Below are 12384 nucleotides of genomic sequence, written 5' to 3'. Positions count from 1 at the left end.
AATATTACAGCTGGGGCAACAAAAGGGAAGCAAGCCCAAACCAAAGGGTGAGGGGGGGGGGATATCCAAGGAAAGGAAAAAAATCCTCAGGGAGGCAACAAGATGGAAGAGGGGAGACCCCATGATACAACAATAAGCCCGTCCTTGGGGAATCTCTAACCGAATGGTAGGGGATAAAAACAACATTGGTGCTGACGTCGAAATAGATGGTATTTCAAATCTTATCATAGGATCGAGAGTTGGAAATCCATCTACAAATATTCCGTTGTATCCAAATGTGGCTAATGGTGACGCAAAAAGCAAGCTTCCTGGTAGTTTTGCAAATGGAGGAACAAGCGAAAGTCATATCGACCCAAATCCATTCTCTAACAAGATTAAGAAGTCTTCTATTAGAAGACCAACATTGCGTAAGGACCTTCTTCCAGATGACTGAAGAGAAGGGTCAGGAGAAGAAAAGGTGATTAACATCTTCAGTATCATTCCAACAAATATAGCATAAGGGAGGGACTTGAATGTGTCGGTAGATAAGGAAGGACTGCGTAGAGAGGTAGTTGGAGAGGGCACGCCATGTTGTGAAGCTGTGGCGAGGGATGCGACCTTTAAACCAAACAGTCTTACACCAAGGGGCAAGGGGAGCTTTAGATCTGACAAAATCCCAGGTAGAGAAGGAACTTAATGAACCAAAGGAGGAAGGGAGTTCCCCGATGCCTAGGAAGGAAAGGAGGAGGGTCAGGCCAAATATGAGCTAAGGTTATGGCATATTGTGCTCCAAAAGAAAGAACTCATCTGGTTTTAGTGGATTATGCCTTGTTAAGAATGGGCTATCTACTTTGTGCTTGTTACAGGGTACAACGTGTTTCAGTTATTTGTAATTTAATTACATGAATTTAGTTTTCCTTTTGTATTTCTGGTGTTTAGTTGGTTTTACACTGTTTTCTACAGCTATGGCTACTCAAAGGAGAGATTTGTCTGGTCTTTGATATCTGCAGTTGGTATATTTTGCCTTGGTTCTGGTGCAACAATTGTTCACGGATTTCAGAACTTGTGGACCTCACAGGTAATCGATTATCCAAACTATTAGTTTAAATGACTGGTTTAACAACCTCAATACTATCCTAAATTTTGAAATCCTTATTTTTTTCCTACCCTGGTTCTGAATGCATGCCTTTGTGCTTGCAAGTGATGTCTACTGATCTATAAGCATGTGTTGCTCAGCCTCCGGAAAATATCCATCTTGCAGCTTTGGTGATTTGTGGTTCATTCATTATTGAAGGTATGATGATGTGAATTATGATTTCTTCTCCCCATCCTCCCATTCTTGGTTTGTTTTTGAATCATATGCTCTGGTTCAATTATTAGTGTAATACTCTCTCTTTTCCGTAGGTGCTTCTCTCGTTGTTGCTATACATGCTGTTAGGAAAGGTGCAGCTGCAGAGGGGATGAAAGTGCGGGACTATGTATGGCGTGGTCATGATCCCACATCTGTTGCCGTTATGACAGAGGTATTCCTTCTTGTGTCATATTCGGCTCAAGTTTCTGGGAATAATTACAATGCTGTTTTGCTGTTTTAATTTATTTACTGTTGTGGAGGAGAAAAAGAAAAGAATCTAGCAGGAAATTGATTTTCTTGAGAAAACCTACTGTATGTACTTCCATCCGCTATTACTTCATCTCTCAGCCATTTATCTTTATCATTTCCTATTTTCTTATTGTCTTCATCTTTCCTTTTTTGTTTGGACATCAGTTTTCCCTACTTTGTTTTGCATGGATCCGTGTAGCCGTCCCCATTAAGTTGGGATAAGGCTGAGTTTGTTGTTGTTGTTGCTGAAATTTTATTTGCCTATGTTATTTAATTCATAATAATCATGCAGGATGGCGCTGCAGTTACAGGCCTTCTTATTGCTGGAGCATCACTAGTGGCTGTTAATGCGACAGGAAATGCAATTTATGATCCCATTGGTTCTATTATTGTTGGTAATCTACTAGGAATTGTATGTTATGCTTCTCTCTCTCTCTCTCTCTCTCTCTCTCTCTCTCTCTCTCTTTTTGTTTGCTTTGAATCTTTACAGATCAATTGTATCATGGATAGTTCATGGATGCGTATGAGAAAACTGTGGTGGTTGCTTATTTCATAGTTGTTAAGCGTTGCCTAGGCGGCAAAGTGCTTTTAAGTCCCTAGGCACGCCCAGATGGAAGGAAGCAGGGAAGAAGTGTAGGAGAAACGGAGGAAGGGATGTGGAAATGGTTGGGGGGGGGGGGAGGAGGAAAAGGGGATAAACTGGGGAAAAGTGGAAAAATAGGGAAGGAGGAACCAGCAGTGCATAGTTGTCAAGGCATCACCTAGGCGCCTTAGTCGCCTTGCCTCCAAGCCCCCTCCAACGCCTTGGGTCGCCTAGACACCGTGACAACTATGAGCAGTGCTGCCACTAGTCACTACCACAGCAAGAGCAGGAGCAGCAGCAGCAGCAGAAGAGGAAGAGGGAAAGGGAGAAGAAGGAGAACAGTGGGGGTGGAGGCAGAGAAGAAGCAGAAGCAAAGAGGAGGCGGAGGCAGGAGATGGAAGTCGATGCTGGAGTCTTTTGTCCCAACTTCCAAAGCACAGCAATGAAAGCCTTTTTGGTTCTTTCAAACGTAGTATTTAGAATGATATCTTGTTTTACCGTTCTGTCCTTGATTTGTTTCGTTTACATAATAATGCCTTTTCTTTATTGTAATATAAATGTCCATATTCCTCAAAATATTTTATTGTTATTACCCTTCTTTAGTAAAATAAAACGCCCGCCTTGCCTTTCTAGCCCCCACCTAAGCACACCTTGGCATCCAAACGGGTTCCCAGCACGTAGACTTGCCTAGTCCCCATGATAACTGTGGCTTACTTATTAAATAATTATAACGGGTAACTATGAGGTCGTGTTAGATAAAAAAGTTTCAGTTTCCTCCGTGATGCAGCCACCTACCAAATCCAAGATTTTTATGGACCCAAGAAGTCTCTAGCATATCCTGTAAAGTGCACATTCCTTTCACTTATTGGTATATGTTTATTGTCTAGGATGGCTTATGATAGTCATGAGGGTCTCATACGCTCATGTGGCTTTCATAGATTTGTTCGTTGTCAAAAAGTCCATTTAATTGTTTGGATTGAATTAACTGTAAATATTGGGAGTGATTTTCTAGGCTATCATACCTATTGGTTCTCTCTTTGTGGGAACCTCTATAGCTGTCTGATTAAATCCAACGGATCTTTTTTTTTTTCCTTCTCCCTCACTCTACTCCTTTTACTCTTCCTGCGAAATCACCGGAAAACTTTATCCTTAGAAGTTAAATGCTGAACTTCATGAAATCCTGGAACCTTAAAACCTTAAAACTTTGAATCATAGTTTTCAAGGTGTCGTCTATGCAATGCCTAGGCATCCCGGCTTGGTCACCCAGGCGATGCCTAGACGCCTTGTTTGTGTTGCCTTGAAAATTTTCCCTCCTCCAACGCCTAGGATTTCCTAGATGTGGTGACAACTATGCCTCGGCTGTATAAAAATTGATTCCAAGGGGAAGTTGCATACACTTCTACCAAGTCCCCATGGAGAGATGCTTTCTTCACACCTAACTGCTATAGTGGCCAATCCCAATTGGCAGCTATAAATCAAAGGACTGTTATCGAGTTGTGCTTAGCCACTGGAGCAAATGTCTCCTGATAGTCAGTTCAATACACTTAACTATATCCTTTGGCTGCCAACCTAACCTTATATCTTTCAATGGTGCCATCTGGTTGGTACTTGATTGAGTAAACATATCTGCAACCTATTGGCACTCTTCCTTCTTGAAAATCAACAAGATCCCAAGTACAAGTCCTCTCAAGACCTTTCATCTCCTCACACATAGCTTCCTTCCACTTGCGACTAGTCATTGACATTTTGGGGAATAAGAGTCGAGGAAAGGGCAACCGAATAAACAAGACTTGTAAGAGAGATTGCATCCAAGAAAACAAACTTAGCTATGGGCCTATGGGGTTAATATAAGGTCTTGTTCCTTTCCAAACAGCAATGGGAAGATCTGACTAAGGAGGAAAGTGTTACATGGTTCCGAAACATGAGGCAGAGGAAGTGGATCTGAAGAGGACTGTTGGCATGTCTTCTTTTCTCTTCTTTTGCATACCAGTACCTCCTTTAAAACTAATTTCCCCTTCTATACCTGCTCCCCTTGGTTTTGATGGGGGCACATCAACATCCACATCCCTGGGTTTCCCATGTCACAGAGAAATGGAGAAATAGATAACGAGTGATGATCAACTACAGGTCCGTTTGATTTTGTTTCCAGAAATGTATTTTTCCGTTCTTTTGTGCTCAGAAATGGAGAAACACCCCAAAAACCGATCCATTTTTCTGTTTTGTTTTACATGTTTTTCAAAATAGAAATTTATGCCTATTTCTATGTCTAGAAATAGGAATGGAGAAACGAGTCAGACTTATTTTTCTGTTTCTAGAAACAAGTGGGAGGGACAAAAATTGTGAAAAATCCAATACTTCACTCGACCAACCCCAACCCCAACCCATTGTTGAGACTTCTTGCTATCCAAAGGCGGCAACTCCAACTTGGTTGTGCGAAGCTCGCAGTTTTGGACTGCCTTTATCCTTCTGAAGCTCATCTCCATGAAACATGCCTGCAACTCCAACGTCGTGCCTTTACTCGTGAGTTGCATACCTGCAATGTTGTGCCTTCACTTGTGTCTTGAACCCGGCTACACTGTTGAAAACGTTTTGGGAAACAGAATAAACACCTTTTTGCAATTCCAAAATCATTTCTTAGTGAAAATGGAAAACATCGTTTATGTTGTTTCTGGACACAAAAATAGTAGAAAAAAAATCAAACGGGCCCTACCTGTTCAGTCTTCATTGCCGCACCCACTCCTCCCCTAAATAGGTACTCTGGACTCTGGAGGGATAGAAAAAAGGAACGGGCCCATAGAAGGTAACATCATTGGATATGCCTCTTCTGGGAAGAGGGATGATAATATTTGTAGCCTTTTGTGGCAGGAGAGTGGCCAAGAAAGTCACATTTGAAAGCCTTTGGATCAAGCTTAGTATGTGCAATTTGTTAACATGAACATAGCACACACACCCAAACACTTCTTTTTTTTTTTGGCGGGGTGGGGGGGGGTGGGGGTGGAGAGAATAGTGGCAGTTGGAGACAAGATTTCCGAAGGGGATTTAAAGCAAAGATAGTGGAAGGCATACAAGTAATCAAGAAGGTGACAACAAGAAGAACATCAGACCAAAAAGTTTTAGGGACATACATGCCAAACAAGCTTTTTGTAGTTTCTAACAGATGATTTTTTTTCACCCACCCACCCCATTTTGTTGGGGGTATCTACACATGCAAGCTGATGGGCAATGCTAACATCATCATTATTAGAAAAAAAAGGTTGGAAGCCCCCAAACATGTACTCACCCCTCTTATCAAATTGGACAATCTTGACCTTAGTGTCAAATTGTAAAAATTCTTAAAAGTGTCGTAGACATTACATTTTTTTTTTTTTTAAAATAGAAATACCCAAATGGCACGAGAGCAATCATCAACAAAAGAGACAAAATAGTGATAGCCATAGGAGGTGGAGGGGGAGGGTCCCCAAACATCAGGGTGGACAATATGAATAGTAGTAGACTGATAGCCAAGATAGGGATAATGAGACCGACAATGTTTGGCAAATAAACATGGTTCACATTGAAATGCGTTAGAACTAGAAATAGAAGAAAATGGTAAGTGTTTTTTCATAACATAAAAGTAGGGATGTCCCAGTGTTGTTGCCAAAGCATCATTGTATCAACAAAACTATTGTCATGATGCTCACAAACAAATGATTGTGCCTCTTTCAAGATGATGATTTGGGATCAAGAAGGTAGAGCCCGTTTGCTTACGTCCACTGCCAATAATCCTCTTCGTCACCATCTCCTGAAATAGACAATGAGAGGAAAAGAAAGTAACACAACAGATTAAAGACTTTGTTAAATGAATGACTGAAAGAAATTTAGTTGCAAAATTAGGAACATGGAGGAACTGACACAAACACTACCCTTCCCAAAGATGAAAGAAAAGAAGCCATCAGCAATTGCAACCTTATGTCTACCAAAGCAAATAGAATAGGGGTCATACCATCATAAACCTGAGACGTACCATCAAGTGATCAGTAGCACCGGAATCAATGACCCAAGAGTGGGAAGAGGAAGCTACGGAAGTAGCATGGAGAGCAGAGGCTATAGTACCCGACTTAGTAAGGGAAGATGTAGCTCTGGGAGAAGAACTGCCCAACTGTGTCATGATCCATCTGGAAGATGACCCCATGCACTCAGTGGCAGCCATCACAGTGTGAGCCTGGCCCCCTCGCCTAGGGGACACCCATGTAGGTCCCAATACCACCTCGGAAACCGCCATCATAATCATTGAGTTCTCTATCTCCGATTAGGACTTGGAGGTCTAATCGCTCAATTGATGTGTCATAGCTTTCATCTACTTCTTAAGGACAATGTCACAAAATGTGCCCAGTCCATATGAGCTTTATTGTGTAGCCTGATAGTAGATGCTTGAGCATCTGAGCTCTCCAAAATAAACATGCTGGGATTCACACTGATTGGTCCTCCAGAAAAAGACTTCACTGGTTCACTAACCTCAGACATGGGCTTCAAATCTTCACGGGAAGCTGGTTGGATACCCAAACCAGGTGGGGAGTTCACACACTACCCAACCTTCTTCCCAACAACAGAATGAACTCTAACTAACAAAAATAAACCAAGGTATCATTTATCAGCAACTATCCATTGTAGAAATAAAAGAGAAAAGCACTACAGCTTTCACGCTTCACACTCCACCCACAACAGAGACTATTCTTCCCAGGTAGGACTTCTCCAAGAAAACAGGAATGTCACCGAAACAGTAATGAAGCATCCATAACAGTAATATGTCAACTGTAGCTCATTTCTGTCATGTATTATAAAGTGGAATCATCAATTGTTACTAACCAACTTTACCGAATGTGAGCCTATTGATCAAAAGATCTTTCGAGATGCCAAGAGAGCTCAAAGAGGCACCAGAAAAGAGCTTTCATGTTTGAGTTACTGCAACCAGGTCAAACAGTTTCTAAACTCATCATTCATATCAACATTCGAGGACCCCCAGTGCAACTCAAATGAAGCTGGTCCCTTCTCCAACTGAGTTCAGATGAAGAGAAAGAGTGACTGGTTCCCAGGGCTGGCTGAAATGGTGTTCTGGTTCTGGTTTGATCTCCGCACTCACTAACACTTCTTCTGCTCTATGAGTCTTGGTCCAAGTCTTCACATGATGTTCTCTTGAAATCTTCACATAGATGCTCCCTTACAAGTTAACGTTAACATGTGGGCTTATTTCCCAATATATTTACTGTTATACCCTTACAGCATGGACTTCTAACAGAGCGATGGGGAGTCCCCTACATCATTTTCATAATCTGTGATGTAGCTTCATTAATATTAGTATGTCTATTTATCTCTCTGGCCTCAAATCAGAGGAGGATTTATCCCCATCTACATTTTGACATATTTGGTTGGAAAGGAATCCAAGAATTATTTTATGAAAAGAGAAATGTTCATTGGATTTGGCATTTCTGTAGGGGCAACTCTTATGGAGTGAGCTGCCACTAAGAAAGAATTCATAGGTTGTTTGAAACATGTCCAGGTTTTCTTTTTTCGTAGTGTCGTTGAACTTTATGACCTACGTTCCTCATTTTTGATAGAGATCAACAGAGTAGTCTTTCCAGAGGTTGGTGCCATAAATGCCTGTGTAGATTCTTTATTTCAAGTTTGTTCAAGTGGTCTGCTGGATTTTAATAGGGAGGAACTTTTTTACTTTGTCTTTATGCATGAATATTTGTTCAAAAATATGAGTGAACTGTAATTGTCTTGCAGGTTGCTGTTTTTCTTATCCAGAGGAATCGTCATTCTTTGATTGGTAGAGCAATTGATAATCATGATATGGAAAGGGTGCTTAATTTTTTGAAGAATGATCTGGTATATTTCATAATTATTGTTTTATTGTGATTACTCTTGAAATTCACACTTCTCTAATTTTATTATCATAAGTGTCTTGACATTTGTAGGTTGTGGATGCTGTATATGATTGCAAAAGTGAGGTGATTGGACCTGGATTCTTTAGATTTAAGGCAGAAATAGGTGATCTTTACACCCTTTTTCTGTTTTTCCTTTTAAGATGTGATGAGTGTATTTAGTAACTAGCATAGTTGTCAAGGCACTGCCTAGGCGTCCAGGCTCTTTCTAGGTCTTAGGCGACAACGTGCCTTGTTGACACTTCATACCTTTACATTGCTTTATGTTTATTGTTTTGTTTTTTGATGAGTATTCTTATATTATATCATATGCTTTGTTTATTTATGTTGATTTTCTCATATTAGGTCATTACTAAGATAATTATATCATATTACATTGATATGGATTTTATGTTGCATATAAGCGTAATTATATAAAATTATGGCTACTATATTACATATAATCATTTACTGCATGCCTAGTACACCAAGGCAACGCCTTATCAGCTAGGCTCCTCTCCAACACATTGGTTCACCTTGACAACTATGGTAACTATAGTAAAAGTCACGTAAAAGTTTGCGACTGAAATAACTATCAAGACTGCTACTAATTATACCTCAGGTCTCTAAAGAATTACTTGATATCCTAGCCAATCACTACTGCGGTTTGAGCCACCATGGTTAATTCTTGTGAAGAATTTAACAGCATTTTAAGTGATTTTCATCTGTTAATATTGAGTTCTGTAAAAAAAATTAATTTTCTAATTGTGATGATAATCACTTCATGTATTGCCAATTGTCAGCGTTCAAGCCTCACCTACATAAAATTTTTGTTGAAATTATTAAAATAATACTTAGTTGGGAACAGCCTCTCCATGAAGCGGGAGTAAGGCTGCGTACATTATGACCCCCAGACCCTGCAATGGTGGGAGCCTCATGCACTGGGTGCACCCTATTTTTTAGTTGTCTACTGGATTAATGGCAGTCCAATTCGAAGAGGTCTAACCATCAAAACTGGATGTTCAATTGATCAGCTTTCAGGAACATGCAACAGATGATCATCCCTCCAAAATGGCTGATGGGGTTAAGATTGGAAAACAAGAAAACTAAGGGCTTAAAACTGGAATAGAAAATACAACTAAACCCCGAAATAGTGGTAATTGTGAAACAAATACTGATCAGTTGTTGCTTGTTTTGATGAATTTTGATCAATCATTGATTAACTGGTGAATGCTTGGTGTCTTCTCTTTAGTTGTTCATTTGATTCACTAATAAGTAGACTAAATATCTAGGTCACTTGGTTAGGATAGTAAAAAAGGCCGTTACCCAGTGCACAAAGGCTTCCCACACTTAAGCAGGGTTCTGGGAGGGTATATAGGTAGACAGGTGAACTGTAAATACTAGATGACCTGACAGGGCCTAACCGAAGCCCTGTTTTATGCATGCCTTGACCAATAAGGCCTCACCTAGGCTCCAAGGCTTCTGGCCAGTGCCTTGCCCTGCCTTGGAGCCTTCACAACTGTGGTCAGCATGGATTGGCAGTGTTCTTAGAGGTAATGGGAAATATTTGTCAAATTTCTTGGGGAGAGGAGGTTCTAACACGACAAAAATAATTCCTTGTAGCTAGGGACCACTATTATGATACACAGCCTTGGACTCAAGTTGTAGGTGCTGTCTCATCTAGATGGCTAGGTGGTTATTCAGGATGTTCAGATCCCATGGAGGTTGGTGCATCTGATTAGGAAGGTAGAACAAGCTCTTCTGACCACAACCTTCATCCCATCTGGAAAATCGATATTAGCTGAGAATTCCCAGTTCTGCTGTGTCTAACTGATCAGGAAACCTACTTCTCTTGCTTGATTGGCTAGCTTGTTGAGCGAAGACGTTTCTCTTATTCTTTCTTTGCTTTTCTGGCTTAATAGCTTTCTTTGTAATAGTTCTGGACCCTTTTGCAACCGGGGAAACATCTCGCTTTCTTGGAGACAGGCTACTGCTGCCTAGCTGTGTTGTGTTAGCTAAAGAAGGGGTTCAGAGAGAGAGAGAGAGAGAGAGTTGATGAATGTAGAGCCACACTTATTTGTATGAAGTGAGGCCAATTTTGCTTCTTGTAGATGGCTCCACTTTGGACAGGTTGTATGTGTTTTATTACAAATGCACATCTTGTATAGATATTGTATACTCTTTTTTCCAAATGGCCTATGAAATCTTGTTAATCTATCCCCCCCCCCCCACACACACACACAAAAAAAAAAAAAGGTTGACTGACAGTTATAACCCTACAGATTTCAATGGTGTTATGGTGGTCCAGAATTATCTTGAAAGGACTGGACGTGAAGAATGGGCTCGACAGGTAACCCCTTAATCCATAATTAAGCAATTTTATGTATGAGATATTTTCAAGTCCTATCTTATGGCTGGCCAGCCATTTGAAAATTTTGTGACATGTAAACTGGAATTTGGTTAAGACGTTTCACCATCTAGTGCATAGCATGAAATGTGATTCAAATAGTTGTATTTCCTGATGTTTATTCACAGCAACTAAGGTTAAAAGCTCTTGTTTTAAAGCATGAGGAGAAAAAATTCATTTTTTTGTAATTCAATTCCAAGTGGTTCTTTGTGTCATTACTTATAAAGTTAGTTTTAAGATGGAGAAAGACAGCCATATATTCTTGAATACTATATTTAGGGCATTTCATACTAGTTAATTGGGGACCAGCGTTCGAACTTTTGAAACCAAAATATTTCACAAAATGGAAAAATTTGTACCGATACCTAGTAAGTCTCTACTACAGGTTTCAACTGGTGATTTCGAGGCCCAAATGTCCAAACTAGGTCCGGAAACTTTTGTGTAACCTTATATAGGTCCTATAAACATAGTGGAACACTTGGATTATAAAAAAACACACCCAAAATGGTAGTTTGGCTTCAGACCCTAGGTTGCTAGTGTCTAATAATATTTACATAAAATTTAGTAATAAAAAAGTATTTTTTTCGTCGTACACGAATTTCTATCATAGGGAAGCGATATGGTACAGGCTACTAGTGTTAAGATTGTTAGACTTGTAGGTGAGAAAAGCAAGTATGTAGTTCAATTAAAACAACTAAAATATGCATTACGAATGAGTATGCATAAAAGAAGAAATCATGTCATTATTATCAAGTGTTATACATGGTTCATTACAAACTTCCGAAAGAGTGAAGAATACAAACAAGTAAGACTGGACCCTGCTTCCCATCCTAGATATCTAGTACCACATGCAGTTCTGGGCAGGATCAAAATTACTAGCAAATTGTTATTGCTACTAAAGCAAGTTATTCTCTGGCTATATCACAAATGCTGCCATGTCATAATATGCCGGAAGAAACACTCAAAGTCTTCCACAACAGCCTTATAAATGGTGCCATCAACAAACTGGAGGTACCCTATGATGCAGGGCATCCATCTGATCCAGCAACCGGCCCCTCAAAGAGGCCTGACCTGTACTTCTCCAAGAAGTACTCTTGAAAGGGAGTCCAGCCCAAAATCCAAGATCAGCCCAACTGCCTAGCATTCTCATTATATAGCAGTCAAGTTCTGGCCAGCAGAGTCCATCTTCTAGCAGTTTCTTTTATGCCTTTTCATCTTCCAAGGCAGCTTTAAGTGCCTTCCCATAATCAATTTGCTATGTCTTGGGAACAGTTTCTGTGTCTTGGAGGCAGATTTCTATGTCTAGGATTTATTATCCATGAATGGGAAATTCCAAAGGGGTTTTGGAATTGTAAGTCTCTTTAATGTTATTGTGTTGTACTCAAGATTTCCATCCATATATAGTGCAAATCTTGGCTGCTCTCAAAGGCAACCCACGAATTTTCGGGCATATATCTGAGTATTTTCCTGTGACTCAAGAGGGCTTATGTGGGACTCCTACAACAGGACACTTGTGGAAGTCTAGCTTGCCAAAGGTATCTTACTATCTTCAACATTCAGCCATTATCGTCCGTACCCATTTGCACTATTACCACCTTCATCCTTCCAACGCCAACACAGCAGGATCAGAACTGAGCCAAATATGTCCCCAAGCTGTCCAGCACCTACCCCTATTCTCCACCAGCTTTCGATTCTGGCGTGTCAGAGCTAGACCTTTAGGCTGGCACCACCCTAACCTAGGGTATCGATTGTAAAGAACTCGATCGAGAGCCACTGTAACTAGATGTCAGATGTGGAGCCGACATTGGCATGTATGGTAGGGTGGCAAGTATGAGAAGCTGCTGTCCACAAATGACGATCCACCGTATGACTGATCCTCAACGTAGAGGGTAATGACAAAGATTAGCTATTC

At 40.4% G+C, this 12384-nt stretch overlaps 1 protein-coding gene across 1 annotated transcript in view; it reads left to right on the top strand.

Moving 5' to 3' along the window:
- LOC122075655 (metal tolerance protein C4) overlaps positions 1-12384 on the top strand; it is a 36634-nt gene that overhangs the window by 7637 nt on the left and 16613 nt on the right. The window contains exons 5-11 of the mRNA XM_042640774.1: positions 943-1057; positions 1216-1273; positions 1384-1502; positions 1872-1991; positions 7929-8030; positions 8120-8192; positions 10348-10415. Of these exons, the coding sequence (XP_042496708.1) occupies positions 943-1057; positions 1216-1273; positions 1384-1502; positions 1872-1991; positions 7929-8030; positions 8120-8192; positions 10348-10415 (655 nt within the window). The remainder of the gene's footprint in view (positions 1-942; positions 1058-1215; positions 1274-1383; positions 1503-1871; positions 1992-7928; positions 8031-8119; positions 8193-10347; positions 10416-12384) is intronic.

This window comes from Macadamia integrifolia, chromosome 4 (genome assembly GCF_013358625.1).
Source record: "Macadamia integrifolia cultivar HAES 741 chromosome 4, SCU_Mint_v3, whole genome shotgun sequence".
Taxonomy (NCBI): Eukaryota; Viridiplantae; Streptophyta; class Magnoliopsida; order Proteales; family Proteaceae; genus Macadamia; species Macadamia integrifolia.
Note: the sequence above shows the minus strand (reverse complement) of the source record. Positions and strands in the feature narration are given on the sequence as shown.